Source organism: Podarcis bocagei (assembly GCF_964188305.1).
Source record: "Podarcis bocagei genome assembly, chromosome: 7".
Lineage (NCBI taxonomy): Eukaryota > Metazoa > Chordata > Lepidosauria > Squamata > Lacertidae > Podarcis > Podarcis bocagei.
Genome location: NC_138132.1, coordinates 40,635,348 through 40,663,034, shown reverse-complemented (window position 1 = coordinate 40,663,034; position 27,687 = coordinate 40,635,348). Strand labels below are relative to the sequence as shown.

General features: G+C 47.0%; 1 protein-coding gene across 1 annotated transcript; it reads left to right on the top strand.

Annotated features, from left to right (window-relative positions):
* Positions 1 to 79: 79 nt before the first annotated feature.
* ATP6V0D1 (ATPase H+ transporting V0 subunit d1) lies at positions 80 to 27,400 on the top strand. The gene is made up of 8 exons (XM_081202339.1): positions 80 to 1,555; positions 15,301 to 15,472; positions 21,110 to 21,288; positions 21,663 to 21,742; positions 23,170 to 23,247; positions 23,801 to 23,977; positions 24,849 to 24,926; positions 26,023 to 27,400. Exons 1-8 carry the CDS (start codon positions 1,420 to 1,422, stop codon positions 26,182 to 26,184), a joined length of 1,062 nt encoding a protein of 353 aa, XP_081058465.1. The 5' UTR covers positions 80 to 1,419; the 3' UTR covers positions 26,185 to 27,400.
* Positions 27,401 to 27,687: the final 287 nt, after the last annotated feature.

Genomic DNA, 27,687 nt, shown 5'->3' with positions numbered 1-27,687 from the left:
AATGTGAACTTCAGTAGTTGTATTTATTAACCAATAACAGCTCAAAATTTTAGCATAACAGCTGGAATTTGTAACAGGGGTAAGATTAAGGTACCAGCTTGTCCCCACTGAACTTTGGAGGGAACCACACAGGGTTGGGGAGAATACAGCAGTGACAGATCAGGCATCTCTCTTGACAAGCCTGCAAAACACTGCAACACAAAACACTGCAACAGATCAGGGGCCACAGAAATAGAAAAGGGGGGGGGGGAGAAAAGAATGAAAGAAACTGGAAGGGTCTTTTTGGAGGGAGGATGGCATACAAGTCTAGTGTGAAAGGAGAATGGAAGAAGAAAGACAGGAGATGGGTGTAAATACTTTAAGAAACGTGGGGGTGAGGAGGGAAACCATTCTCCACCTGGGAATTTTGCGTAAAACGGGGAGGTGGCTAAATTTCCAAAGCAAGTGCCTGGACTTGGGTTGGGGAACGCTGAGCTCTGGGACTTCTCACCACAAAGAAAGCGCAGTTTATTTAGCAATTTCCAAAGATGACTCGGATTATCTCTTGAGGAAACGTCGATGCCAGGCATTGCTAGCTGATGGCAACGAGCTCCGGCTGCTTCTGCGCCTGGCCCGCTATTTTGTGCCTGGGACCGAGGCTGAGTCATATTCCGCGTCCTCAAGTGGGCTGGGGGCATTTGACAGTCCTGGCAGGGAGAGTCCCTTTCCCGCTTTCTCAGCAAACAACCCGCTGGTCTGCGGGGCCGCAGAGAAGCCGGACCTGCCCAGGGACCTCCGAGGGAGGAGGGGCGTACGATGTGGCCGCCAGGGGGCAGCCGCGCCATTCTAGGCATCAAGCCATAGACGTGCGCCTTCCTAGAGGAGACATCCTTGCCTCAGCCTCAGCAGGCCTTTCTCCGCCACTCCGGCCTGCTCTCTAGAAACGGCCCCGCGAGGCTCTCCTCGCGCCGAAGTCGTCGGAAGTGCGGGGTCGGCCAGGGGCCGCCAGCCGCAGCCGCGCTTGCGCACTCCTCACGGGCCCCCACTAAGTCCTCCTGAAAGTAACGGACCCAAGACAGTCGTGTCCATTAACCTCAGCGGGTCTACTCTGAGGAGAACCATAGCTGACTAACGCCCTGGATACACAAATGAGGGCCTGGAAGCACCGAAATCGCCCCGGCGGCTGCCGAGGTCTTCTGTTGCCCAATGGCAGCGCTCCATTGGTTTCTATGGGCAACCCTCATTTCCAACCCGGGAGGGGGCGCTTAAGAGAGTCTGACAGGAAACAGGAAACCACCCCGGCGGGCCTTTCTAGGAGTCGTGGAAGCAGCAGAGTTTTCGTCAGGATCACGTGAGAGACGAGACTTTTGCTCCCACTTCCGGCGGCCCCTCAGCCTCCTCCGAGCCCGGCTGGTTCCCTTGTCCGCCGCCGCCGCCGCGATGTTGCTCTCGTGCTTCCCGGAGCTGTACTTCAACGTAGACAGCGGCTACCTGGAAGGCCTGGTGCGAGGCTTCAAGGCCGGCGTCCTCAGCCAGGCCGACTATGTCAACCTCGTCCAGTGCGAGAGCCTCGAAGGTCAGCTGGGGAGGGGGAGGTGTTCTTGAGCATGTGCAGAGGGCGAGGCGCCTAGCGCGACTTTTCCTCGGGGATCCGCTCCGGGCCCTTCTTAGCTAGCCGCCCACACCACGGGCCGCTACCTGCTCCTTGCCCCGCCGCCATTCCTGGTAGGTTTCGGTTGGCCTGGTCGCGCTTCATCCTCAGGACGGCCGCTTCTTCAGTCAGGAGACTGGCCGAGCCTGGAGCAGAAGCGGGGGCGAGCGGGGGTGGGGACGCGTTGGAGGTGACTTGCTTCAGCTGCAAGTTGTTTTGCTTGATTTCCTTGTGGTGGCGTTCTATGATGAAGTTCTTTGATTCACCAGATTTAAAAAAATAGCTCTATCCTTGCTGAGGTTCCGGCCATGAAGGACTTTAAAGGTAAACGCACACACTTTGTTTTTTTTTTTATAAAATTTTTATTGTTTTTACAAAATTTTAGAAAACAAACAAACACTTAAAAGGACAAACATACATGTATAATTTCATCACCTATTTTCATAAACCTCTTTTCTCGGACTTCCCCATACCCCCCCTTTCTGCATCCCAATGTCCATAATTTTATAGCAACTCCCAATTGTTACTTTCCAACCTCTGTCATCTTAGTCCTCTCCGTATTCTGACCTTGTATCACTGTATCCCTTTGTTTCTGAGAACCACAACACTTTAACATTCATTAAGTTTATAATAGTCCTTAAGATAACTTTTAAATTTTCTCCATTCTTCTTCCACCGTCTCTATTCGTTGGTCGTGGATTCTGCCTGTCATCTCGGCCAATGTCATATAGTCCATCACTTTCATCTGCCATTCTTCCAGAGTGGGTAGATCTTGTGTCTTCCAATACTTCGCGATAAGTATTCTTGCTGCTGTTGTAGCATACATAAAAAAAGTTCTATCCCTCTTTGACACCAATTGGCCGACAATGCCCAGGAGAAAGGCCTCTGGTTTTTTAGGAAAAGTACATTTAAGTACCTTTTTCATTTCATTATAGATCATTTCCCAGAAAGCCTTAATCTTCGGGCATGTCCACCAAAGGTGGTAGAAAGTGCCTTCAGTCTCATTACATTTCCAGCATTTGTTATCGGGCAAATGATAAATTTTTGCCAGCTTGACTGGGGTCATGTACCACCTGTAAACCATTTTCATAATATTTTCCTTTAAGGCATTACATGCCGTAAATTTGATACCGGTGTTCCATAACCATTCCCAGTCAGCTGACATAATGTTATGACCAACATCCTGTGCCCACTTAATCATAGCCGATTTGACTGTTTCGTCCTGTGTATTCCATTTCAGCAACAAGTTATACATTCTAGATAAATTCTTAGTACTGGGTTCTAACAATTCAGTTTCTAGTTTTGATTTTTCCACCTGGAAGCCAATTTTCCTGTCCTGTTTGAAAAATTCCATTATCTGATGATATTGAAACCAATTTTGTACTTTATGTTTCAATTTCTCATGACTTTGTAATTTGAACTTATCTCCATCCTGTTCCAAAATTTCCCAATACTTCGGCCATCCGACCTCCATATTGAGTTTCTTCACTGCCTTGGCCTCCACTGGTGACACCCATCTAGGGGTTTTGTTTTCCAACAGATCTTTATATCTTATCCAAACATTGAACAATGCTTTTCTAACAATGTGATTTTTAAAGGCACTATTGATTTTGTCATACCATAGATATGCATGCCAACCAAAAGCATTATTGAAACCTTCCAGATCTAAAATGTCTGTGTTCTCGAGGAGCATCCATTCTTTCAGCCAGCAAAATGCTGCTGCCTCATAGTACAATTTCAAGTCCGGCAGGGCAAAACCCCCTCTTTCTTTAGCATCTGTCAATATTTTAAATTTGATTCTGGGCTTTTTGCCCAAAAATCTTTAAGTGGGGGAAAAGGAGGGGGGATGCAGAATCTTAATGCAAGTGCAGTTACTATTCACAAGGGCAGAAGCTGGTGACTGTGCTTGATGCTACCTTTGAACTTATGAGGCTCTAATTCTACAGAAACTTTCTGCTGCAATAAACATGTCAGCCTTTAAAGCATCACAAGTTGTGTGTGTTTTCAGGGGAAGCATGACTCTGTTTGTTCCGGCAGTTTTCTGTGGCTTTTGAAAGCAATGACCATGTGAACATATATAAGTTTGGAGTTGGCAGCACTGTTTTCCTGTCTTTCCGCTTGGACCTAGGCAGTCATTTCATAGCATCTATGCTTTGGGGTCCAGGAGGGTTCTCTCTCCTTACCCCACATTGCTTAATTAGGTGACATGACTGAATGAAGTCACCTGGGGACTTGGACTGCCGCATCATCAGTATTAATCACCAATACCCCAGCACCTTCACCTGCGTTTATTTTTTTTTAAAAAAATAAAATAAACGCACACACTTTGAGTGGAACCTGGAGCAGGTGAAGGTGCTGGGGTATTGGTGATTAATACTGATGATGCGGCAGTCCAAGTCCCCAGGTGACTTCATTCAGTCATGTCACCTAATTAAGCAATGTGGGGTAAGGAGAGAGAACCCTCCTGGACCCCAAAGCATAGATGCTATGAAATGACTGCCTAGGTCCAAGCGGAAAGACAGGAAAACAGTGCTGCCAACTCCAAACTTATATATGTTCACATGGTCATTGCTTTCAAAAGCCACAGAAAACTGCCGGAACAAACAGAGTCATGCTTCCCCTGAAAACACACACAACTTGTGATGCTTTAAAGGCTGACATGTTTATTGCAGCAGAAAGTTTCTGTAGAATTAGAGCCTCATAAGTTCAAAGGTAGCATCAAGCACAGTCACCAGCTTCTGCCCTTGTGAATAGTAACTGCACTTGCATTAAGATTCTGCATCCCCCCTCCTTTTCCCCCACTTAAAGATTTTTGGGCCGCACATCTTTGGATAGCACACTATAGAAATACTTTGGGGGGGTCTTTATGATATCAGCACGCACTCTTGTGTTTGTAATGTAACATGTCTGTCTCTCTGGAATTTGTCATCAGTGAGTGTTTTTGCAAGATAATCTAGAACAAGCTTTGTCAAATTTTTAAATGAAGGGAATTCCCAGATTGCAGGGCAGCTGTCAAGAGCCCTGCAAGTGGGAACTGACACCAAAGTGTGTTTCAGACTATAAGGGCTGGAGCAAGTCTTCTTGGGGCTCTGAGCAAAATCCCAAATTCCTTTATGGAAAGGGAGTCATAGGAAGCCTTGTCACATTTCTAAGGCCAAAGGCTTTGGCTCATTCACTTAAATGTTAGCTCCATTGGGTTCATAATTCCTAATGAATTATGAACCCAATTTCTTTCCAAGTAAGTCTGCTTTAGGACTGAAGTTTTTGAAGTAGTGGTAATGTAAGCTGGGGAAATAAGTAGCAAAATTCAACATTTCTTCACCTGAGTTGAACATCCTTTTATCATATGTTAAATTTCGTGCTGCGTTTTCCAGATTGTCTTGGCAGCTTTTTCAGTTGAGTTCAGAGAATGTTTTGCAGGATGAAACTGTTTTCTTCATTAATATTCTTTTATTTTACCAGATTTTATTTACTGCTCAATTGTGGCTAAAATTCAAAGTGATTTGCCAGAAATACTAAAATTATCAATAAAAACAATTTGCAAAATCAAAATTAACAATAGAAGAGGTTAAAACACATCAGCATCTATGTCTGGATAAGCTGGTCTAAAGAAAAATGTTTTTAGCAAGTACAGAAAAGAGTACAGCAAATACTCCTTGATATCAGTAGGCAGCAAGCTCCAAATTTTAGGTGCTGCCACACTAAAAAAAAAAGATTTTTTACAAATGTGGAATGGATATTATGTGGCACCTGTAATAGTGTCAATTCCACAATTGACATATTGTCAACTGGGCATATATGAGTAAGGAGATCTGGTAGGTAAACTAGTTACAAGGTGCTAAGGCAGCTCCCAATTTATGTGGGGATTACGTTCCAAGGCACCATACGTTTAAGTGAAATCATGTATATTTCCAACAGCATTGAAAAAGCCTGCAAACACCCATCCTGCCCCTGTTCTGTTTCTACCTGTTTTGGTATCGTTTCTGGCTTCAGCGCAGTTGCATACCTATCAAACATTCCTAAAATGGTTGCTGCTGGTATACTAAGAGTAACCCCTTGAACTTGGCTCAGTAGCAAATTGGTAACCAGTGTAGATCTCTAAGCTCATCCCACACATAAAGGACTCAACAAATGTAGACTGCAGGACTAGACACACTTACCTGAGAGTAAGTCTCATTGAACTTGGGAGGGCTTATTTCTGAGTAAACATCCATATGGTCACACGCCTGGCACATGGAGAATAATATTGACAGGAGTTCCTTCATTTTCTCTTTTTCGAGGGTAATCGGCTGACACACTGTGGAGGATTGCAAGAGGTGGAGATGTAAAAGAGCCCTGGGCTGCTGAATGAACAAGCTACTTCTGTTACTCGTTTTTTTTTTTTAATTAAAAAATGAATGCTTTTTAAGAGGAAGGAAGGAATCAGTCCTGCAAATGACACCTAGTAATTGTCATACTTTGAATAGACTCAATTCACACCAGTTGATTTTTAAAAAACCACCTCATTTATTAATAATACTTACTTGCTGCTTTTCCAGCAAAAATTCTCTAAGCAGTTTGAGTAGTAAAATTGGGCAGCTGCAGCATCCCCTGTGCTCTTCCTTGAGTCCTTCATAGCTTGGTAGTGCCTGTCTCTCCTGGCTCTTTGAGCTCTCAGTGGAAGAGGCTGTTCAAGGTGCTTGTGTGTGTGTGTGTGTGTGTGTGTGTGTGTGTGTGTGTAAAAAGTCCTCTTGCCACTCCTCTGGATAAGTCCCCCTGCCCTGGAAGTGGGTCATTAAGTATTGGGCCCCAGGTGACACAATCTGTTAGTGTCCAAAGGAGGATGAGTTTCATCTCATTTGGGCGATGGTATTGACGTCTCCTTGGCTTTACAGGATGAACTGACAATGCTAGTGATTACATATGTTTTTACTCATTAGTCTAGGTATTACTAAGTAATTAAAATAATTTATATATCTCCTTTCCTTTCCAGAAGAAATACTGAGGCGGTTTACAAACTGATAAAAGCCAATGACAAAACCAGTTATAAAACCAATTTATAAAACCAGTTATAAAATACAGTTCCCTGTATATATAAACATACACATATACAGTGGTACCTCAGGTTACATATGCTTCAGGTTACATACGCTTCAGGTTACAGACTCCGCTAACCCAGAAATAGTACCTCAGGTTAAGAACTTTGCTTCAGGATGAGAACAGAAATCGTGCGGCGGCAGCGGGAGGCCCCATTAGCTAAAGTGGTGCTTCAGGTTAAGAACGGACTTCCGGAATGAATTAAGTATGTAACCAGAGGTACCACTGTATAAACATCCATGGAAACAGAACAAAAAGTTGGGAGATTCAAGTCAGGGGATCAGGGAGCTGCTTGTCTAGATGATGTGTCTCAAAGCTTCAGTTCAAAATGTTAAGCACGGCTCTTCTAATAGCAATCCTGCCTATTTGCTACCAGGCCAATTCAAGATGCTTGAATGGAATGATCCTACAAATCCCTAAAAGGGGTTGCTTGAAGGAGGAAGCTCCAATTTCCTGTCTTTTTTTCTAGCCATGTCTTTATACAGTGGTACCTCTGGATGTGAACGGGATCCATTCTGGAGCCTTGCACGCATCCAGAAGTGAATGCAACCTGCGTCTGCGGTGCACGGGTTCCAATTTGCTGCTTCTGCGCATGCGTGTGACGTCATTTTGACCGTCTGCACATGCACGAACAACGAAACCTGGAAGTAAGCGTGCAACCCGAAAATACTTCAGCCTGAGGTATGACTGTAATTGGCAGGGGAAGGAGCCCTGTTTAGCCCATTGGCATGGCTTGTTGCACAATGACAGGGCTTCCTCTTTCATGGCCCACCCAGCTACGGAACTTCCACCCTTTGTAAGTTAGGGGGTGTTTCCTTTGGTGTTTACTGAAGACACATCTCTTCACACAAGCATTTGAGGAGATGTTTATGTATTTGTTTTAGCCATTTTAATTATTCTTATGTTGATTCTTTGTTTTGTTTTGCAATGCCTTGCTTGAAGGGCAGTCTAGAAATGTAATAAATACATGACATTGAATGACTGTTCTGGCAGTCAGGGGAAGGGTAGATTGTGACTAGAGGTTTAAAACCATTCTAGAGGTTTCTTCTCTTCCAGTAGTTCTGCACATCTTTGCTTGTGTTCTAATTTCCCTGCTTGCTGGGATCAGCCTCTTGTAATTCCTCACTACCACCATGAGGTGGTGCCCCAGGCCTCTGCCTGGCTTTTCTTTCCTGTCTGACTTTGCAATGTGTTATAGCAGGCATGGCCAAACTTGGCCCTCCAGCTGTTTTGGGACTACAGTTCCCATCATCTCTGACCACTGGTCCTGTTAGCTAGGGATGATGGGAGTTGTAGTCCCAAAACAGCTGGAGGGCCATGCCTATGTTATTGGGGAGGGGGGAGTTCCCTGCATTTATGGCCCTGTTGGTCGTCATAAGAGCCATTTCTTTGTCAGAAACTTTCCATTTGAATCTGCCTGCCTTTGAGTATATGGTTCCAGTTTGCCAGAACCAAATATATGAAAACTTGTGTGCTGTTAAGCATGTCTGCTGGTTTGCAGAATCTTCATTGTTTTCCAGGAAGCTGTATGAGAGTGTTTGAGAATTTGCTTATTGTATGCTCTTGCCCTTTCCCATGGCCTGCTATGCTGTTTTGACCTGGATGTTCCTTGGCATTTGTTGGGACAGCCATGCGCCTTCTTCTATCTAGTGCAGCATCATGTTCCCACTTGCTGCATGACTCCTAGAAGCTTGTAAGCAGCAACTCTCCCCTCCTGTTTGGCCCCAGCACCTGACCTTTGGGGGCTATAATGCCTTTGAACATGGTGGTTCCATGCTGTTTATTTACCGTAGGGTCGTGGGCTCAGGTCTGCCTGGAAAACATTTGACCCCTAATATGTGGGGGCTCTGTAGTTATTCAGTGGGATCGAGATGGACTGTGGGATCAGTCTGAAGGACTGTATGGTCCACAGCTGCTGTTTACTACATTTCTGAGCTGTTATTCCTCCAAAGGACAAAAAGCCCCTGCAAACTGCCTAGCCTCCTCCCCTGTGAATTAGATTAAGCTGCAAGACATGAACTAGCCGAAGGCCACCCAGTGAGCCTCATGATTGATTGGAACCTGGATCTCCTAGATGTAATCCAGCACTAGCCTCTGCACCACACCAACACTGAACAGTGGTTCTGGGGCTGAGCCAAGGCAGAAGTGAAGGAGTCGTCAATCTTTGGGGGGTCCATTTTGAATGCTGAGAGTATGCCATAAGCACTAACAGCCACATCTGGTTGGCTCTCTCCCTTCCCCCTCCCACCTCTACCGGCAAAGAACGCACAACTCTGCTTTTCCATGTAATCTGGGTAAAAGTCAGATCCAGTAGAATTAAAATGGATCCTCTTGAATTTGTAGCTTTTTCCCCTTGACCCACCCCCATCAAATTAAAGTTTCTCCAGAGGTGGACAGTGGATTATGCTGCCCTCTTGTGTCCCCCAAAAGGAAATGCATGCCTTTGCTCATTTGCTTGACCCAGAGCACTCCCCAGTAAGTCTATGGATTCCTCAGGATTGTGCTATGCTCTTTGTGTGTGTGTGTGTGTGTGTGTGTGTGGTAGATTTGATCTTTGCTCTGTGCTTCATGTTCACCATAAGGTTTCCCCTGGTTCCACTTAATTTGCCCTCTCCTGCTTCGTAATTATCCTTACTGCTCCTGGTCTGCTTGGAGTTTCAGTTAAAACACCAGTCACTTGGTTTTGTTACTAACAGTTTCCTCTCTTAACTCAGTGTGCTTATTTGCTGTTTCTTTGTGCTTAAACAGGAAAAAGTGTTCAGTTTTTCAGTGCCTGAATCCTTGTGGATCCTCATGATTTTTAAAGAGAATGACAACAATACCCTTGAGATTGCAGAATACATCTGGATGCAGAGGGTGACCTATGATTTGATTAAGATTTTGAGTGGATACCTTGTAAACATTGAGGATCTATCAGGATCTGTACATCAGTCATGGTTTTGCGCCACAGCAGTAATAGAAAGCACCAGATTCATTCAGTCAATGGAGAGAAATGTTTGTGATTTGATAGTGGAAACCTGTGGAAAAATTATGCAGTTTCAAAAGATCATCTTTTCAAAAGTGTGTACATGCCTGTGTGCAGGCACCTTCTGTCTGCCCTCTAACACTCCCCTCAATTCTCTCTCCTCACTCACTCATGCACCACACAACTCTTCCTCCATTATCTCCCTTGATTTCTGTGGCATCTCACTTTCTCCCCCCCCCCCCACAGACCCTCTGTTTTCCTGCCATGAATCTCCCTTTCCCTTTTGCTCTTACCATCCTGTTCCTTCTGCTTTTTGTTCACGTGCTGTGCTGTTCTGAGCCTTGAAAAGCACATAGAGCTGAAGGAGGAAGTGGGAAGGAGAATGAGTCTTCCAACTTCCTCCTTCAGCTCTAAGTGCTTTTCAAGGCTCAAAACAGCATGTGAACCAAAAAAGCAGATACTGTCACTTCAAGGTATCAGCTGTAGCACCCTTAGTGGCTGGCATGTTTGACAGCTAGGTATAGGGCAGGACACATTTAAAGGGCCACTTCCGAAAGCGACGGTGTGGCTTTTCGAACATTAGTGTTTGGTTTATGTTTTCTGTGTTTGGGAATGTGTCTAATGCACTTACATACATGCATTTATTTTATGGAACCTCAGTTTTCTTATTTCACAGTCAGATAGAAATGGATGCTCAACTGCCCAGCTCTTGTGCACTTCCAGTGATTTCTTGTTAAAAAGTGCATGCAGACAGGTACAGAAATACCAGCCTCCATGGCCCAGAAGGAGATTGAGGAATGATTGAAGGGAGGGGCCAGAAAACACAACATAAAATAATTTAGTCATACTTTGACCACTGAAATGGATGGGAAAACTGAGCTATTCCTATGAAAAGCATAAGACTAGAAGCAGAGTATGTAGATGATCAGCTGTCAGTTGTGCACACCAACAAATCAGGTCTAACCAACAACCCCATGTTGGTTTCTCATTTGTCCCCATGTTTCTCATTTGTTTGGTCAAACTGCAGCTGCTGCCCATATTTGGAGACTTTGCTGTCTCCCTTAAAGGCGCCTCTTCTAGAGAGCAAGCTTGAAGTTTGCATCCTTGTCTGCCCTCAGGCTTGGCCCATCATTGCTGGGCCTTTCTGTCCTTGGAACAGCCCGAAATCCATTAACCTTTGAAAAAAGTCAGATTAGCATTGCAGATGAATAGAAGCCATGAAGACAGGCAGCCAAAGGGGGAGGATCTTCTTAAAGAGGGATGGCCAGCCACTCTGTGCTCCTTGGGGGAAGGGTTGTCATGCTTGCTGACAGTCTGATTCTGTAATAAAACCAGTGAGGTATAGTGATGTGGGCTTTGTCATTACGGAACGTGGAATTCCCAGGGCATTTGGCATGCAGATGTCACCTTTGCACATGACTACCATCTCATGCAACTATAAAGCAATTTAACTTCTTTATAAGTAGAAATGTGGGCAAACTTTTCACCACATCTTTGTAAAATTTGGTAGACCATTGGAAGCCAGATAAAAATTGCTTTTGGGCTGGATCTGGCCTGGGTGCTCTCTCTCCCTGCCCCCCCCCCAGTAGTGTCCTGCAGGAGGACCTGCTGGACTGGCTGTGGCCTGAAAGGGGGCCTGTCCTTCAGCTGCATCAAGTCCCTGATGTGCCCTGTTGAGAATTGGTGCCACTGCGGGCACTGAGGTTGTCTCCCCATCTGCCCAAGCTCTCAGTAGCCAAAGCAAAGTGCTTGGGGGATTTGTGCCTTTGAGGAAGCTGTGTTGTGTTTGGGTCTTCCTTAACAGCTGCAGAGAGAGAGGCTTGTGCTCAAAATAGAGTGAGAACCCTCAAGGCCCGAGCCACTAGATTGGTCACTGGGCAGGATGCTGGATGCTGATCTGGAGATGAGGAAAGGTTGGAAGAATGTGGCATATTTAGCCTGGAGCTTAGAGGGGAGCGTGATATAACCATCTTCAAATACCTGAAGGGCTTCCAGGCAGAGGAGGGTAAAGGAGTTTCCTTTGCTGCCCAAAGGAGCAGGATTTGATTGAGTGTGCTGAGAGCACAAGCAAAAGAGTCCATTTCAGGTGAACATTAGGAGAAATGGATTGGCAGTAGGAGCTGTCCAACCATGGAACCTATAGAGATTCTGGGCTCTCCTTTGCTTAGAGGTCTTCAGACAGAGAGGCTGGGTGGCCACTCTGTTATCTGCTGCAGGTAGGGAGGGTGTACTAGCCTCGGTTTCTAGGCCCCTTTTCTCAAAGATCAAATACGCTACTTTGGCTTTTTTTTTTTAATGAAAAACAGGAACTTGAGGAACCTTGAGATTTTACCACAGAAAGGGTGGTTTCCAAGCCTGCAACTTTATTGCCTGAAAAGATGCTGCTGCATCAGTGAGATTTTTCTGCCATCCTGCAGCCTTGCAAGTGAGCTTTGAAATAACTTGGGTGGAGTGGAATAACCCTTTGGCGTCTCACTGTATTGCTGTGTTGTCTGTATTGCTAGATCAGACCTGGCAAAAGAGGGTGCCTTGACCCGTGCCTTGGGTGCTCTGACCTTTTGTATTTAAGTAACTTATCACAGGTATAAGATGGAGGCTGCTGTCCAGCTGCTGCTATGAGAGGCAGTAGTCGCTCCAAACCAGCCTTTGATTTGGTTGGTCTTGCATGTGACTGGCCCCCATTTTGCGCCTCACTCAGAGAGAGGCACTGCTCCTTTTGACCTTGGATGCAATTTCTCTCCTTCCCCCTTTACTTGGTTCTTGCTATAAAGTTGAGCTGTGATTATGCAACTTGCTGTTTCCCTGGAGGCATCGAGAGCCTTGAAGTTCTTTAGATTCCAAGAAACTCGGAGCAATTTGGGCGGGTGTTTTCCATCTGGTTCCATTCAGTCTCTTCTTCTCCCCACCCCCCACCCCTTCTGTGCCCCTTTACTGCCCGAGGGAAGGTCTGTTAAGTGAACTCTCAGAAAAGGAAAGGAAGGAGAATCCTTTGTGCTGGGGCCACAAGTGGCTCTTTAAAGAGCATGTTTAAACTTGTGCCTTTCATGGCTGGTGAGGCTGGCAGCCTGTAGGGATGCATAAAGGAATTATGTGGAGCCCAAAAGGTACAGACTTGGGTAGAGCATGACCAGATCATCCTGCATGCTGGAGTCTTTGTCAGAACAGCTGGGATGGGGGCTAGTCAGTGTAAGAGAGCTGCAAGCATAGCGTGAAGCTGGAAGGGCGGTCTTGGGAAGCAAGGCTGAAATAACTGGATGTATTTAGCCTGCACTGAGTGCTGTCTCATGCCAGGTTAGAACACTGGTCCATCTCGCTTTATTGTTGTGTACACTGACTGGCGGCAAAGGCTTTCCACGGTTTCAGATGGAAGCCTTACCTAGCCCATTCTGGAGATGCTGCCAGGGATTGAACCTGAGACCTTTGGGGACCATGGAGCTAGAGCCCTTACCTAAAGAAGCCTGATTATCAGAGCCTGAACCATGAAGCCTTTCCTTGGCAGATAAGAGGTGCCTTTCCAGGGCAGGTAGTTGTATGCCAGTGGGCCACATCTGTGACTGGTAGTGGTCCTGCTCTTTGCCTATGCCCTGGTGGGGGAAAGCTTCACCTGTTTTCCTCAAAACTTGTCTTGAGTGAAAGAGAAAATATGTCTGTGCATGTGGATTTGACACAGGGTTGAACTATTTCTTGCCACCTTCCTCTTCCCGCTACAGCAGCATGTCAACCTGGGCCTCATGTCACTCCATTCCTGACTGGTCCACTAAGTCCCTCTGTACCTTTACTGAAATTGCTGATCTTCCAACAAAAACATGTAACTTGTCGCTAAGATCAGACTCCATATCTGAAGACTGGAAAATGGCTAATATGACAACAATTTTTGGAGAGATCCACGTGGCATTCTGGAAATTACTAGGCCAGTTAGCTTAATGTTTCTTCCAGAAAACTGGTGGAAAGTGTTAGTAAATATACAATAAGCAAGCATATAGAAGAATAAGCCTTTGCTGAAGCAGAACCAGCATGGCTTCTGCAAGGGTGAGCCCTGCCTCATTAACACATTTGAATTATTTTGAGAGTGCCAATAAGCATATAGATTAAGATGACCCAGTCAAAATAGTATGCATAGACTTTCAAAGTCTCATGAATCAAGTCTCATGAGAAAGCTTAGCGGTCACGAAGTGAGAAGTGAGAAGTGAGGTTCTTTTGCGAATCAGAAACCAGCTAAGAAGCAGGAAGCAGAGAGCAGGAATAAATGAACAGTTCTTCCAGTGGAGGAATGAACTGATTGTGACTGACCAGGAACAAGAGCTTGGGATCATAGTGGATAGCCAAGTGTGAGGCAGCTGTGAAAATGGCAAATTCCATGCCAAGGATCATTAGGAAAGGAATAAAAATTAAAACTGCTTTTATATCACCATTATACAAATTTATAGTGTGGCTGCACTTTGAATACTGTGCACTGTTCTGGTCACTTCACCTCAAGTTGTGGAATTGGAAAAGATTCAGAAAAGGGCAACCAGAATGATCATGGGGGTGGAGCAACTTTCATATGAGGCAAGGTCACAGCCGTTAGGACTTTTTAGTTTAGAGAAAATGCAAGTAAAAAGTGACATGCTTGAAGTTTATAAAATGATGCATGGCATGGAGAAAGTGGATAGAAAAAGGTTTTTCTCCCTCTCGCTGACACTAGAATTTAAATATCACTTAATCACTAGCGTTTCTAAGCAGTGGAGTAAAAGAATGAAACAATAAAAATCCATAATAAAACTGATCCATATACCTTAAAATGACTGCTTGGTTGACCTCTATTTGAAAAGTTGTTTGGCAAAGGTATTTCTGGTGTTTTGTACTGATGACTCGCCATATGAGCAGGTCATCTCTCATCTGGTCCACTTATGGTCTCATAACCACCGGCTGGTAAATAGTCAGTGTCTCCTGGGAAATGGACAAATTGATTACTTTCTGCCTCCTCAGGTACTTAAAATAATTTCTTTTACGATGTACTAACTAGCTGAAGTTGAATGCGCTGGTTACTTTGACTGGCTTCTTTGAAAGCCTTGCATCAGGGTGCTTGAGTATTTGCACAGTTCTTTCCCAGGCAGTTGGGTGCGGTGGAATAGCACTGGGAGGCCAGTCAGGCTTCCTGGTGGCAGAATGGAATGAATGGGTCAGCTGGCCCAGTGAAGAAGGGATCAGAGAAGCCTGTTTCTTCTCTATTGCCTCTCCTAGGCCCAAAATGCTGCTTGGCAAGTTTACAGCCTCAACTGCCACTCCCAGCCCCAGCCCGCTGTTCCTTACAGAGACTTCCAAGCTTGTTGCTGTTATCACATGTCTTTGGCAAAGCCACAGCACTGGCCACGGCATAAAATACAAGGCTTGCTATATGGTAACAATGGGGCATGTGGTGTCCTTCGTTTTATTTCTAGGGCAAAATATGGCCTTGTGCCTTTTCACGTTCTTGGGTCTGTGCTTGGCAGGCTCAGCAGATTAGACAAGTAGAACCACCTCATTCTACCCAGCAGGTGTTGCTGCGGCACCTTTCTAGAAAAACCTCTTCCATCACCATTGGCCTTGCTTGGTCTGTTCTCTGTAGTGCTTCAGTCAGTCATGACACTTGCCTTCATTTCTCCCCCCAGATTTGAAGCTTCATCTCCAGAGCACAGACTATGGGAATTTCCTTGCAAACGAAGCCTCTCCCCTCACTGTGTCTGTCATTGATGACAAGCTGAAGGAGAAGATGGTGGTGGAGTTCCGCCACATGAGAAATCACGCCTATGAACCTTTGGCCAGCTTCCTGGACTTCATCACGTAAGAGCCAGCAGCGGGCACGTGCAATGGGGCAAAGTGTTGGTTCCCTTGAGAAGCTGTAGTGTCTGTCCCTACTTCTGTGTGACTTCTGTGGTCTCTCCTGCCAAGCAATCTGACCCGATCAGCTTGGCTTAAAAAATGTTTTATGAGCAGTGATCCTGGACAGTGTAGTCCATGCTCTGGGAACTGAGGCTAGATTAATGCTGTGTACTCTAACTGGGGCTGCCTTTGAAGATGGCTCAACAGGTCCAGAACACAGCAACCAGATTAATGATTGGAGTTCTATTTGCAATTCACATCACCCCACATTTAAAACAGCTGCATTGGTTGCTAGTTTATTCCTGGTCCAATTCAGAGTGCCCATGAGAGTATTTAAAGCCCTAAGCAACTAAGGCCCCTAATACCTGAAGGGCTGTCTTTTCCCCTCATAGCCAATGAAGTTAATCCGAGGTGCAGTTATGGCTAATTGAAACTCTTGGTTGCTATGATTGGCAGATGATGCCTTCTGATAGTTCTCCTGATAGTTCTGGTGCCCTTGGAAGTTCAAGGAGTGGTGACCTCAATGGGGACCTTCTCTGTTTCAGTCCTTAAGCTGTGGAATCCCCCCCCCCCCGGTGTGTGGTACCTTCATTGCTTACCTTTCCTCATATGCTGAAGAAACACCTCCTTATCCTAGCCTTTGACACCTGACCTGTTTCTTAGCATCCACCATATTATTCTGATAGTGAATTATTTTAACTGATTTTAATACCATATTTTTGTATTGTTGTAACTGCCCCCGGACTTCATGGTGAAGGTCAGGTTAATAATAATAATAATAATAATAATAATAATAATAATAATAATAATAATAATAATATAATAATAATAATAATAATAATAATAATGGAGCAACCCTTTAGCTTCACTTTAGATTTTGGTTTCCACATTAAAGTAGGGAAGCTACTTCAAGGTGGAAGAGGGTCTTTCACAGCTGGTTTTCCCTCTCAGGGACTGACTGGATCATTGCTTTCTACTTGCTGTTCTGTAAGCCTGGTTAGCATATGTGATTAATATCTCACACCTTGTTGGGTTTCTTAATGAGCCATGATCCAAAAGAGATGTTTTGACCAATGACAGATGCCTGTGGAGGGAGGGAAAGGGGCCTATAGTGCATCCTCCATAGATGGAGGAGAAAGAAGCTCTTTCATCACCTAGGTGGCTTTGCGGAGGCAGCTTAGCTGCTGAAATATTGAAAAGGGTGTTGAAGCACACCAAGAGCCACATGTAGCAGGATCAAAAGAGCCAGCTGGCAAGTGGCTCTGGTGGCTTTGTTTTCTAAGGAGTCCAGTCTGCCTAGGCAAATGCCCAGAAAGAGCTTGCTGAATTGGCCAAAGGCTCTTCAGGGTAGGCAGAGAGAAAGAAGAAGATGGCTGGGTGAAGTATACAACTTAGGCGGGGAAAGGGATAGAGAATTTGAGGGAACTTGCCTTTCTTCTGCTCCTCCTTGGATCTTGATTTTGGGAAATTCTTGTTCTGAGCTATTTGCTAACTGTGGTCTGTGGCCTACCAGTGAGGTTCACTTGCCGGTGGAGGTTTGTGGAATTTAAAAGTAGAATACAGCAAAGTACAACATAAGAAGCAATAAAAATACAATTAAAAACCAGGCAGGCAGAAGAATCATTGCATAGTTTGCCAAGACCCACAGCAATTTTCAAGTGGTTCATGGTGGGGAAACATTTGGGAGCCACTGCTTAAAAAAGTTTTACAGGTGGATAGTTCAAGGCTGGAAATGTGAGAAGATCCAGTGTCTGCTCTTAAGGCTAGACCAAAAAAATACTAAAACCTGAGCCTGGTCTCAGCATCTCTGAAGAAAACTGGAGCTCATCTCTGCAGAAGCTTGGAAACATTGCCTGTTCTGTCTAGAAGTCTGGTCCTGATGCTCTCGCTCCTGCCTTGGGCGTGGCAAAGAAGCGAGATCCTTTCCTGGGCCTCTTGGTGTGAGTGATTGTGCACTCTGGCTTCAGAACACGGTCTGCTTGTTGGCTTCCGCTGCAGGATTTGGCTGAGTGCGCTGACTCTTGAGTGCTTCTGGTGCAGTCTTGATCCATCCAGTTTTTTAATTACCAGCGGGGATTATAAGAGCTTGCTCCTAGGAGATGGTGCCTTGTTTGGAATCCTTTTTTATGGTGGCCTTGCCTTGAAAGACCTAGTAAAACAAATGTCACTCAGATAAAAGTTTTTTTATGGCTTCCTGAGGAGATGGAGAACATGCAAGCCTCCCATGCTGAAGTAGTCCCCCCCCCCCGTCTCTGTTGATCTTGACTAGAGAGAGGCCTGTGTGCCTCTGCCAAAGACCTTGGTCTGTCCTCTGGGTGGGGCTCTTTGGCCCAGCAGGGCATGTCATTTCAGGCGGTCAAACTTAATTTCTTCAAATTTCTTCAGTGAAAAACACGCTTTGCAGCTTGAGGAATTCCAATCTGGTATTTTTCTGATTGGACAACATTTAGCCTGGTAAGTCTACTTTTGATGAAGAAGCACATTAACTGCTTTTGGAAAACCAAAGTATTTTAATTTTACCTTTAGGTAATGCTAAATAATAACAAATATTAATGATAACATTAATATGTAATATAACTGCAAGTACTTGGCAATCATTTTTTGATGATTTCTGTGCAATTGTATACACATTCTGCTTCCCAAACAAAACTAAATTATATTAATTTAGCCAAAATATATTTTGAACTCCCAAGTCATGTTACAACTTTTTAGCACCACTCACTTTTAGAATTTGAAAGTTGAAAAAGTCAACACACCCTATAAAATGGTCCAAGTTTACAGCATTGAGCAGCAGAGCATCTCCTGCACCGCTGTACCAGGTGACATCTAAGCCAGCGGTGTGGCATCTCTGTGCCTGCAACAAAGGCTGCTGTGGGATACTGCCACCTCCTCCTCCCCTTTGGCAGTGGCAGGGCAGTTTTCTGCAGGCAGCAGCACTAGGTATAGGAGTGGAGGCTTTTTACAGCATTGTAGCAGCAGCACCCCTTTTGGGCACATGGTGCTCTGCCTGCCCCTCTTTGCTGCAGCAGACATTTCCAACCATGAGGACTTCACTGCTTAGAAATAAAAAGCAAGGGGAAAAGATTCTCATGGAGCCTAATAGATGGAGGGAAGATTCTGCCCTTCTGCTCCTCCGTCTCTCTTAAATAGGGGATCAGGGACTGCGTTTGGACTGCACCACTTCAGCTTGCAAGGGGGGTTCATTTTACTGAATTTCCATGCAAGGAATTCATTTTGCATAGGGAAGGACCATATCTATGAACAAGAGCGCTGAAGCTGGATCAGGCCAAAGGGTGGCTATCTAGTTCAGCCTCCTGCTCTCACAGTGGCCAGGCAGAAGTCCCAAGGGAAAGCCTGCAAGTAGGATGTGAGCACATCAGCAACACTTTCTCGCCTTGCAATAGAGCACAGCCACCTTGGCTGGTAACCATTCACAGAGGATGAGGCTCACCCAATTTTAAAGTTGTCCATGTTGGTGGCAAACACACCATATCTTGTGGGGAAAGATGCACGTCCTTCGGCTGGGTTGGCAATCCAAGAGTAACCTGCAAGCTGCTCCATGTTTTGCTCATGGTGCAAAGCTAGTCAGAGCCTCTCTATGGGGCTTTCTGTGTTGGCTGTGGCTGAGCCTTGCCATGCTCTATCTTACCAGTGGAAGCACTGCTGGCTCCTGCCACCTGGGCAGCTGGCCATGTTGCACAACACTATGCAAAAGGGAACACCTCCCTGCAACTATTGGTTCTTCTCCTCAGTGCAAACTGGCTGCTGGCCACCTCCCAGCACTCCCAAGCTCCTGGCAGTTTTGCTGAAAGGGTTGTTTGAGGCATGTTGCAAGGAAGGAGAAGGAATTAAGTGTACCTGCAGGATGGAAACCACTTCCTGAATCTGGCCAGGGTGTTTTGACTTGTGGGCTGGGACGATTTCCCAGCTTCCCTCTTATCATCCCTTGTTCTCAGTGATCCAAGGCGAAGGAGCAGCTGCCTCAGTTTGATTTCCTTGCTGCCTTTGATCGTTCTGCTTTGGTCAGCTGACTCCATCGTTCAGCAGCAGGCCTGCTCCGTTTGTGCTGGAGGCATTTGTAAGGTGATGGACTATGTGCTGCAGTGGCCCTGCTTTGAGAAACACTTTGATGTTCCTGTTTGGGCGTGTTCTGCTCTGTGTGCTGTAGGCAGGCCTCGCTGAGCTTTATTAGTGCCAGACCCGAGGACCACTTAAATCTACTTGAAGAGCTTCAGGCTTGTGTCCTAATGAATTGCGGCCTCTTTGTCTGATTTGCATTTGTCAGAAGGATCTCGGGGTTTTAGTACACCACAAACCAAGCATGAGCTGGCAGAGCAACACAGCAGGAAGAAAGTTTTTTTTACTACAAAAAAACCTGTAAACAGATAAAAACATCGGCAGGATTATTGTAATAACCTGCAGTTTTACAAGGTACAGTGGTACCTTGAGTTACAAATGCCTCAGGTTACAAAGGCTTCAGGTTATAAACTCCGCTAACCTTGAAGAGTTACCTCAAGCTGAGAACTTTGCCCCAGGATGAGAACAGAAATTGTGTGCTGGTAGCGCAGCAGCAGCAAGAGGCCCCGTTAGTGAAAGCACGCCTCTAGTTAAGAACAGTTTTAGGTTAAGAACGGACCTCCAGAACAAATTAAGTTCGTAACTAGAGGTACCACTGTATATATTTAAGTAGATGAATAAATGAACAAATTAAGATAATTTGGATATGCATAAAATATTAAAAATATTAAAAATAAATTTAAGGAACCACAGAAAGTGGGGGAAGGGAGTCAAGTTTTGAAATGTTAAAATGACTGTAAAATTATTGAAATGTATAAAACTGAAAATCATTATATATATATAGCCTAGGAGTCCTAGAACCACTCTCCTCCATTCTCCTTCAGCCAGACACCCCCCCCCAACCTGGACCACTTTCCCTCTTGGGTGCTGCCTTTTTAGAAGGAGAGCAACAAACTCGTGAAGGGTGACAAAGATGGAGAGGAAGTCCTATGAGGAGGAAAGGCTGGCAGATTCGTGTATGTTTAGTCCAGAGAAGATGTGGCACAACAGCCACCTTCAAATATTTTAGAGAGATGCCATATAGATGATAGAGTAGGTTTGACGTCTGTTGCTGCAGCAGCTGGGGCCAAACGGAACAGTGGCATGAAAGAGATTTTTGGCTAAACAGCTGTTTTGGCGGGGGGGGGGGAGAGGCTGCCTGGGACAGAAGGGCACGGGCTCTGTTTCCTTAGAGGCATTTTGGCAGAGCCTGGATGGCCACCAGTGAAGGGTTCTGATGAAGTAGGTGGCCTCTGAGGTTCCTTTCCAACTCTGATAATAGGATTTGCAATACCTGATTTCATTATTGGACCAATAGTGTATGTGAAATCGCTTGTAAACTGCTCTTGAATTTGCAGATGAAAAGGAATTAAACAGGTGCAGGCAGCCCCCTTTTGCAATACCCGTGTCTTCAGTCTGCCGTTTTGCCCCCCACCCCACCTCTAGCCATGAAGCCTCAGTGAAGTCTACTTCAGTGAAGGCAAAGAGTTCATATTCCCCACTTGGCTGGTCATAGCAGTTGTCTTTTTTACTTCCTTTCAGGTACAGCTACATGATTGACAACGTAATCCTCCTGATCACTGGGACACTGCATCAACGCTCCATTGCTGAGCTTGTGCCCAAATGCCACCCCCTGGGGAGTTTTGAGCAGATGGAGGCGGTGAACATTGCCCAAACCCCTGCCGAACTGTACAACGCCATTTTGGTCGACACACCCCTAGGTGAGGAAGAGTTTGCAGTTTCAGGGGCTTTGCTCTTCCGCAGGGGAATGTATTTAAAGGGAGACCCAAAATTATTGGGGGTTCTTGACATGAAGGGTTCCTGTAGTGGTGTTTTAACACACAATATGAGCCATTGCCTACAGTTTGGTAACTGCCGGCAATCCTTCTGGGCTCTTTGACTGACTGACTTGAAAGCTCAATGTGAAAATCACTGACTCCTTACCTTTGAGGGCCAGTGGAAGAGGAGGAGGATCTCCTCCTGATTTGCCTTGACCACACAGAACTTGAAACTCTGCTGGCCAGGGAGCCTGGGTGGGAGGTGGCTCTCCTTCCCTGGCCCTTCAGCTGGGCTCACCCTTCTCCCTTCCTTACAGCTGCCTTTTTCCAAGACTGCATATCTGAGCAGGACCTTGATGAAATGAATATTGAAATTATCCGGAACACACTTTATAAGGTAAGCACTCAAAGAGAGTGAAGTCAGTTGCTACTTTCCTCAAATAAGAACCTTGTAAATTGATGCTGATTGTCTGAGGCCATTAAATGCATTTTTGGAGTTTTCTTGCTTCAGATGCTTTCCATGCATGCAATTGAATATTGCTGTTTGGTTTTAATTCTATTATATCTAAGGTTATTGACAATTATATTCAGGGGATGACGACTTTGGTTTTAATTCTATGTGTTTTTGCCATGAGATTTTCAGATGAAGGGCAAACTATGAGCATGGTAATTAATAAATAAATGCCAGGCCGATTGGCTGTTGCTGCTGAGTCAAGAGCCACTTGCAGCTGCCCTTGCTGACAGAAAGGGCCATTTGTCCCACCCAAGGCCCCTTCCTCTCAGTGCTTCCTTCTGCCTAGCAGGACTTGGTGGGGGTGGTGGGGGTCTCCAAGCCCCCCAAGTTAATGAGTCACTGAGCTTTGGTGCATGCCAAGCTGTTTCTGAATTAGTGATTATCCTTCCTGTAGGATTTTAGTACAGCACTGTCACTGCCCTGACACAGTCACTAACACGGTTGGCTGGAGCCAGGTGGGGTGGAGGGGAATGGTTGGCACCTAACCTCAGGGCGTGTCCCTGCTGGGCTGTGAGCAGCCTGCCTGCCACAGCTCTTCCAGCTGGCACCGGCTGGTTTGAGGTGGATCAGTCTGCTCCGCAGTCAGAAGATTTGTTCTTGGTGTGTAAATGTTGCGGGGGGGGGCAGTGATGCTGCTGTGGTTGCGTGACTATCGCTCCATCTCACATGCCTGGCAACAGAGGGTGTCTGGATTGCAGCTGCCCTCCTAGATCCCACTGGTCCTAACTAGCTACAGGTAGATCCATGTCTGCAGGGGGAGAGCCAAGGATTACATGAGACACCCAGAGTGTTAAAGGGCAGGTGAGGAAAAGGATGTTTGCAGAGAGCTGCTATCCAAGCAAGCAAAGGGGCTGTGTGGACTGCTGGGCTCCTGCTTGGGACCTTACAGACAGCAGAGAGTCCTGGGTGTCATGCATTGACACAAGGATGGGCAGTGAATCCCCCAAGAGGCTGTCTGAGGTTCGCAGAACAACAACAAAGGTAGCAAGTAAGGGAGGCACTGGGGTAACTTAAGTTAGGCAGCAGCTGCTGAGGTTTTTCCATTTTGTCTCTGCACTGGATGAACTCTTGGGTTGGGTGGAAGATGCTCTGGATTCCTGTCCCTACAGCATTTCTTCTTCAAAAACACTGATGAAACAGCAGGGGTAGGACAGAGGCCAAGGAGCTGTCCCTCTCCTTGGTTGCACCTTCACCATTTGGTACCTCCTGTGTGCAGAGCAGCCCTTGTTCCTTCTTGTTGACGTGACTGTGTTCTTCTGCGGCTCTGACAGGCTCACTGACTCTTCTTGTGTGGCTTTGGTTCCCCCCAGGCTTACCTTGAGTCCTTCTACAAGTTCTGCAAAATCCTGGGTGGCACAACAGCTGATGCCATGTGCCCCATCTTGGAGGTAGGAGCCAGCTGGCAGCCCCCTTGCCTGGTTTTGTGTGGGGCCAGCCAGCAGAGACACTCCCGCTGCCCCTGGAGTGAGCATTGCCTGTCTCTCCTGCCTTCTGCCACAGCCCAGCCAAGAATTCCCACTTCAGTGCTTTCAAAAGGCTGTGCTGTCCCTTTTGGTAGGGGTCTGCCAAAGTTGCAACTGAAGCCTTTTCTAGAAGCTGCCAGGGCTCTTAATGTGGCCACAGCAGGGATATATTTGAGTTGAACTCTTCCTCCTCTCACCATCCCTTGCTGCTTTCCTTCAAATAAATGGCTGCCGCCCCCCTTTAGGATACATTAGAAACTTTTAAAGAAGCTGGTCAGATCACACTCTTACGTTTTCCTTGAATAGAATCTGGCCCCTTGTTTCCTGCAGACAAAACGTTGGTAGGAGGGGATGCAGCCTTGCTGGGAGCCCTGGAGGACTTGCTGGCCTCTGCCGCCCGCTTTGGGGGGGCAGTGGTGGTGCTGGGCTCCTGTCGCCCTTTCTAACACTGCTAACCTGCCCATCTCTTTCCTTGCAGTTTGAAGCTGACCGAAGAGCCTTCATTATCACCATCAACTCCTTTGGCACAGAGCTGTCCAAGGAGGATCGCGCAAAGCTCTTCCCCCACTGTGGAAAGCTCTATCCAGAGGGCCTGGCTCAGCTGGCCAGGGCAGATGACTACGAGCAAGTCAAGGCAGTGGCTGACTACTACCCTGTAAGCTTCCTGCCTCTGAGCTGGGCCCAGGGCAGGGGAGGAGGAGGGCAATGTACAGTGTAGAATTTGGGGGTGGGTGGGCATGTTTAGTTTCTGGGGCAATCACGTGGTTGTTCAGTCCTCACCCATAGGCAAAGGGTACCTAGCTGTCAGCAGCAGGCTGTGGCTTCAGTGATCAGGCTATTAACCCAAAACGTTTTGGAGCTTTGAAAATGGGGATAAATCTCCCTCCTTGTGTCACTCTCCACATTTTTGTCACACTCCTCCTTCCTTGTATCCCATGAAAGGGTAGACCAGAGCAGCTTATAGCATGACCTTCCCAGGGGCTACTCTCTGCCAGGGGTGGGGGGTCTGAAAAGTCCACTTTCTTTTGTCATTAGTACTGCACTTTCCTAGCTTTCAAGCTGCAGTATTGTGTCTCTGGGGAATTCGCATCCAACGCCTGCCCCCCCAGCAAGCCTAGTGCTTTAACCTTCACTACTGATGGAGGAGCAACACCTCCCCCCATCAAAGCTCCATATTTGTGTCAACTTCTAATGCTCTTGACCTTCAAAACTTGCTAATTTTTCAAATGCTTTTCAGTGTGTGTTCCTCCCTCCCTCCCTCCCTCTCTATCCCTCCCCCTCTCTTTAGCTGCAGGGCTCTTCTTTCCCTTTTCCTGCAGCTGCTTCATGCATGGCGGTGTTGCTGCCTTGCTACTTCTTGTGCTTTTTAAAGTCACACACCCCACCCCAGGATCCACCTTCCCTTCAACTTTCTTCTCTCCCCAGTAGGGAGCAGTGATGGCATTCTGAGCTTGTTTCATTTCATGCTTGTCGAAAGGCTGGTCCCCTTGCTTGACTCGTCTTGTAACGGCTTTTCTCCCCCACAGGAATATAAGCTGCTGTTTGAAGGAGCTGGTAGCAACCCAGGGGACAAGACTCTCGAGGACCGATTCTTTGAGCATGAGGTGAGCAGGCTTCCCTTGCTTATCAGGTGCCTTGATTGCCCTACAAGCTTGACTAGCCCCGTGAACACGGTGGGCAGGGCGTTTGTAGACTCTCTGCCCTGATGATTCACTTCCCCAGCGTGAGGCAAGCAAAGAGTCTCTCTTGAAAGCTTCCCCAACACATCCATTGTTGCATTTATTTCTGCCTTGTATGCATTTGTCCCAAGCCAGCCAGCTACTTTGCAGCTGCTAGCACTGTCCTTGGCAGCCAAGAGGAAGCTGACAGCAGGGAGCACCTCTCCCCCCACCCCAACTGAGTCAGAGTGTGGAAGGAAACAGCCGCTACCAATACCAACCAGGGCTAGGCCACTCTGAGATTGCTGGGCCTGGTCCCTGCCTTATCTGAATGCCACAGGTCTGGTGGGTAGGGCACCGTTATGCCAAGGAGGCATTTATTCTGTCTTGACTTGCTGAGGTCAGACAAGCATGAATGGCCGTGGGGCTGACAAGGAGCCCCAAGGAGCCCAGAAGCCTGAGCACTCTGTGGAGGAGCCACAGCCCTCTGGCTTTGCTGCTCACCTCCTCTGGTCCTCATCCACTGAGAGCTTTTTAGGTCAAAACCAGCCCTTGAAATTGTGCCTGGGAACCAGCATAGCTGGCAAAGATGATGCATCTCCCAGTCCCAGGATCATAATTTTGCTGCCCTACTTTCACCAACTGCAGTTTCCCAAGTGTCCTTCAAAGCAGCCCCAAGCACTGAGGGTTGTACTAACCTGGGCAAGGCATGAACCAGCATGCAGCACAGATGACAGTGGCCAAGCACTCATATGTCTAGGAGAGGCTTCTGTTAGCCCATCCGACTAAGCTGGTGTGAATGTGTCCAGGGGTGTTTTGTACTGTGTATTCTTCTCACCAGCTAATTTCCACTTGCAGAGACACAGAGCAGGTTCCTGGGGCCAGCTTGGATCCTGTCTGTGGGCCCCTTTCTCCACACACAAGCCAGAGGGGAGAGTGGTGTGACTTTCCTCCTAGCTGGCTGGGTGTTGCTGTGAAATGCTTGCACGGAAAGAGCGGCTGGCAGGACTGTGTTTGCTCACCTGGTATCTGCTCTCAATAGGTGAAGCTGAACAAGCTGGCTTTCCTGAACCAGTTCCACTTCGGTGTCTTCTATGCTTTTGTGAAGCTGAAGGAGCAAGAGTGCCGCAACATCGTCTGGATTGCGGAGTGCATCGCCCAGCGCCACCGGGCAAAGATAGACAATTACATCCCCATCTTCTAAGCCCTTCTCTCCTGCCCGGCCAAGTCCACAGGTTCCTCGCCTCCCTTTCCCCAAGTTCCAGACCTGGATGTAGCTTTCCGAGGGACCACCGGGAGGAGCCTTTGGGGTCTTGCTGGGCCGTGGGGGGCCCTGCCTCCTTCCTCATTAACGTGTCACTGTATGTGCTTTGTGTAGATCAGACTAGATCATTCAGTATTACTAGAAGTTTACTGTCCTCCACAGGAGGGATTCTGGGTGTTTCTGAGGGTCAGCAGGAACGCTGTGCCCTCATGCAACACTTTGGTCGGCCAGCACAATGTCATGCGAGCAGTGAAGAGATGTGTTTGTGTTGTGTCGACTGTGAGCATCTGCTTGTCTTTGCACAACTTGAGGCTTCGTTGTACTGCATCCTTCAGCCGACTCTACTCTCCTGGCTCTTCTCTCTGAAAGTCTTGGGAAGTCCAGCTCTGCAAAGGGCACAGGGCTGGGGGAGCCCTTGGAGCTCTGCCATTACAGCAGCTCTTGATAGGAAGCCACAACCACTCAGTGGGTTTAAAGCATGTTTGTGGAACTTCCGCTTCCGGGACAGTCCCCTGGATTTGGCACAGCCTCCTTCCCTGTGGTGCTGGCTTTGGAGCATCCTGCCCACTTACTAGGCAAAGCAGCGAGATCTGTGGCTGCACATGCCTCTCTGCGAGTGGCAGAGCAGTTTGCTTGGCCAGCCAGTTGCCTGGAGGTGTTTTGCAAGCAAGGCTCCTCCCCACCTGCACTTGGAAGAATGACCAGGACCCCTAAAGAGCAGCAACCATTTGGCCTCAGCTGGGAGCTCCCCTAGCCCAGGTTCTGTGGTGGGTCTTCCCCTGCCCCTCTTCAGGCTATGGGCCTTTTGCTGTGAGTTGCACAGGTCTCAGCCCTTTCACTGCAGAAAAGCTGCCCTTCCTTCACCCAGCCTGCCAGCCCCCGGCCCTTCCCATGCAGCCAGCAAGCACTTTGGGAAGGTGTTCCTGGGCTGTGCCTCTTTTCATGGGGGGCTGTCTCTCAGTTCCTTTGTATGTGCAAAGTAAGTGGCTGCTGGGTGGGGAGGCTTTTCTCTGGCCGGTGTGGATGGAAAGAGGCTGTCTCAATTCTCCTTCCAAATGAGTCGCCTTGGCTCCATGGTATATGACCCCTCAAGAGTTTCGCTTGCTGTTCATTACCTTTCTGTTAAACTGTGACAATAAATTATTTCCCCAAATGATTGCAGCGCTCTGCTGGTTTGTCTTGGCCCTCTGAGAAGCAGCCCCTTCCCGGACAGGGTCTGAGATGCTTGGCAATTTCTAGCAGGGAGATGTGGTTGTGCTCCCTGCCCCAGGACTTTTCAGATGGATCAGAAGCCTCGAAACATCCACAGAATTGCTGTGAGGAGCAGAGGTCAGACACATGGAAACATGCTGCAAAATCCCCCACAATGCTCAGGGGTTCTTTGGTGGGTCAGGGGACAGGAGAATAGAACCTCTGCCAGCGGGAAGCAAGGCAGCCGCTGCT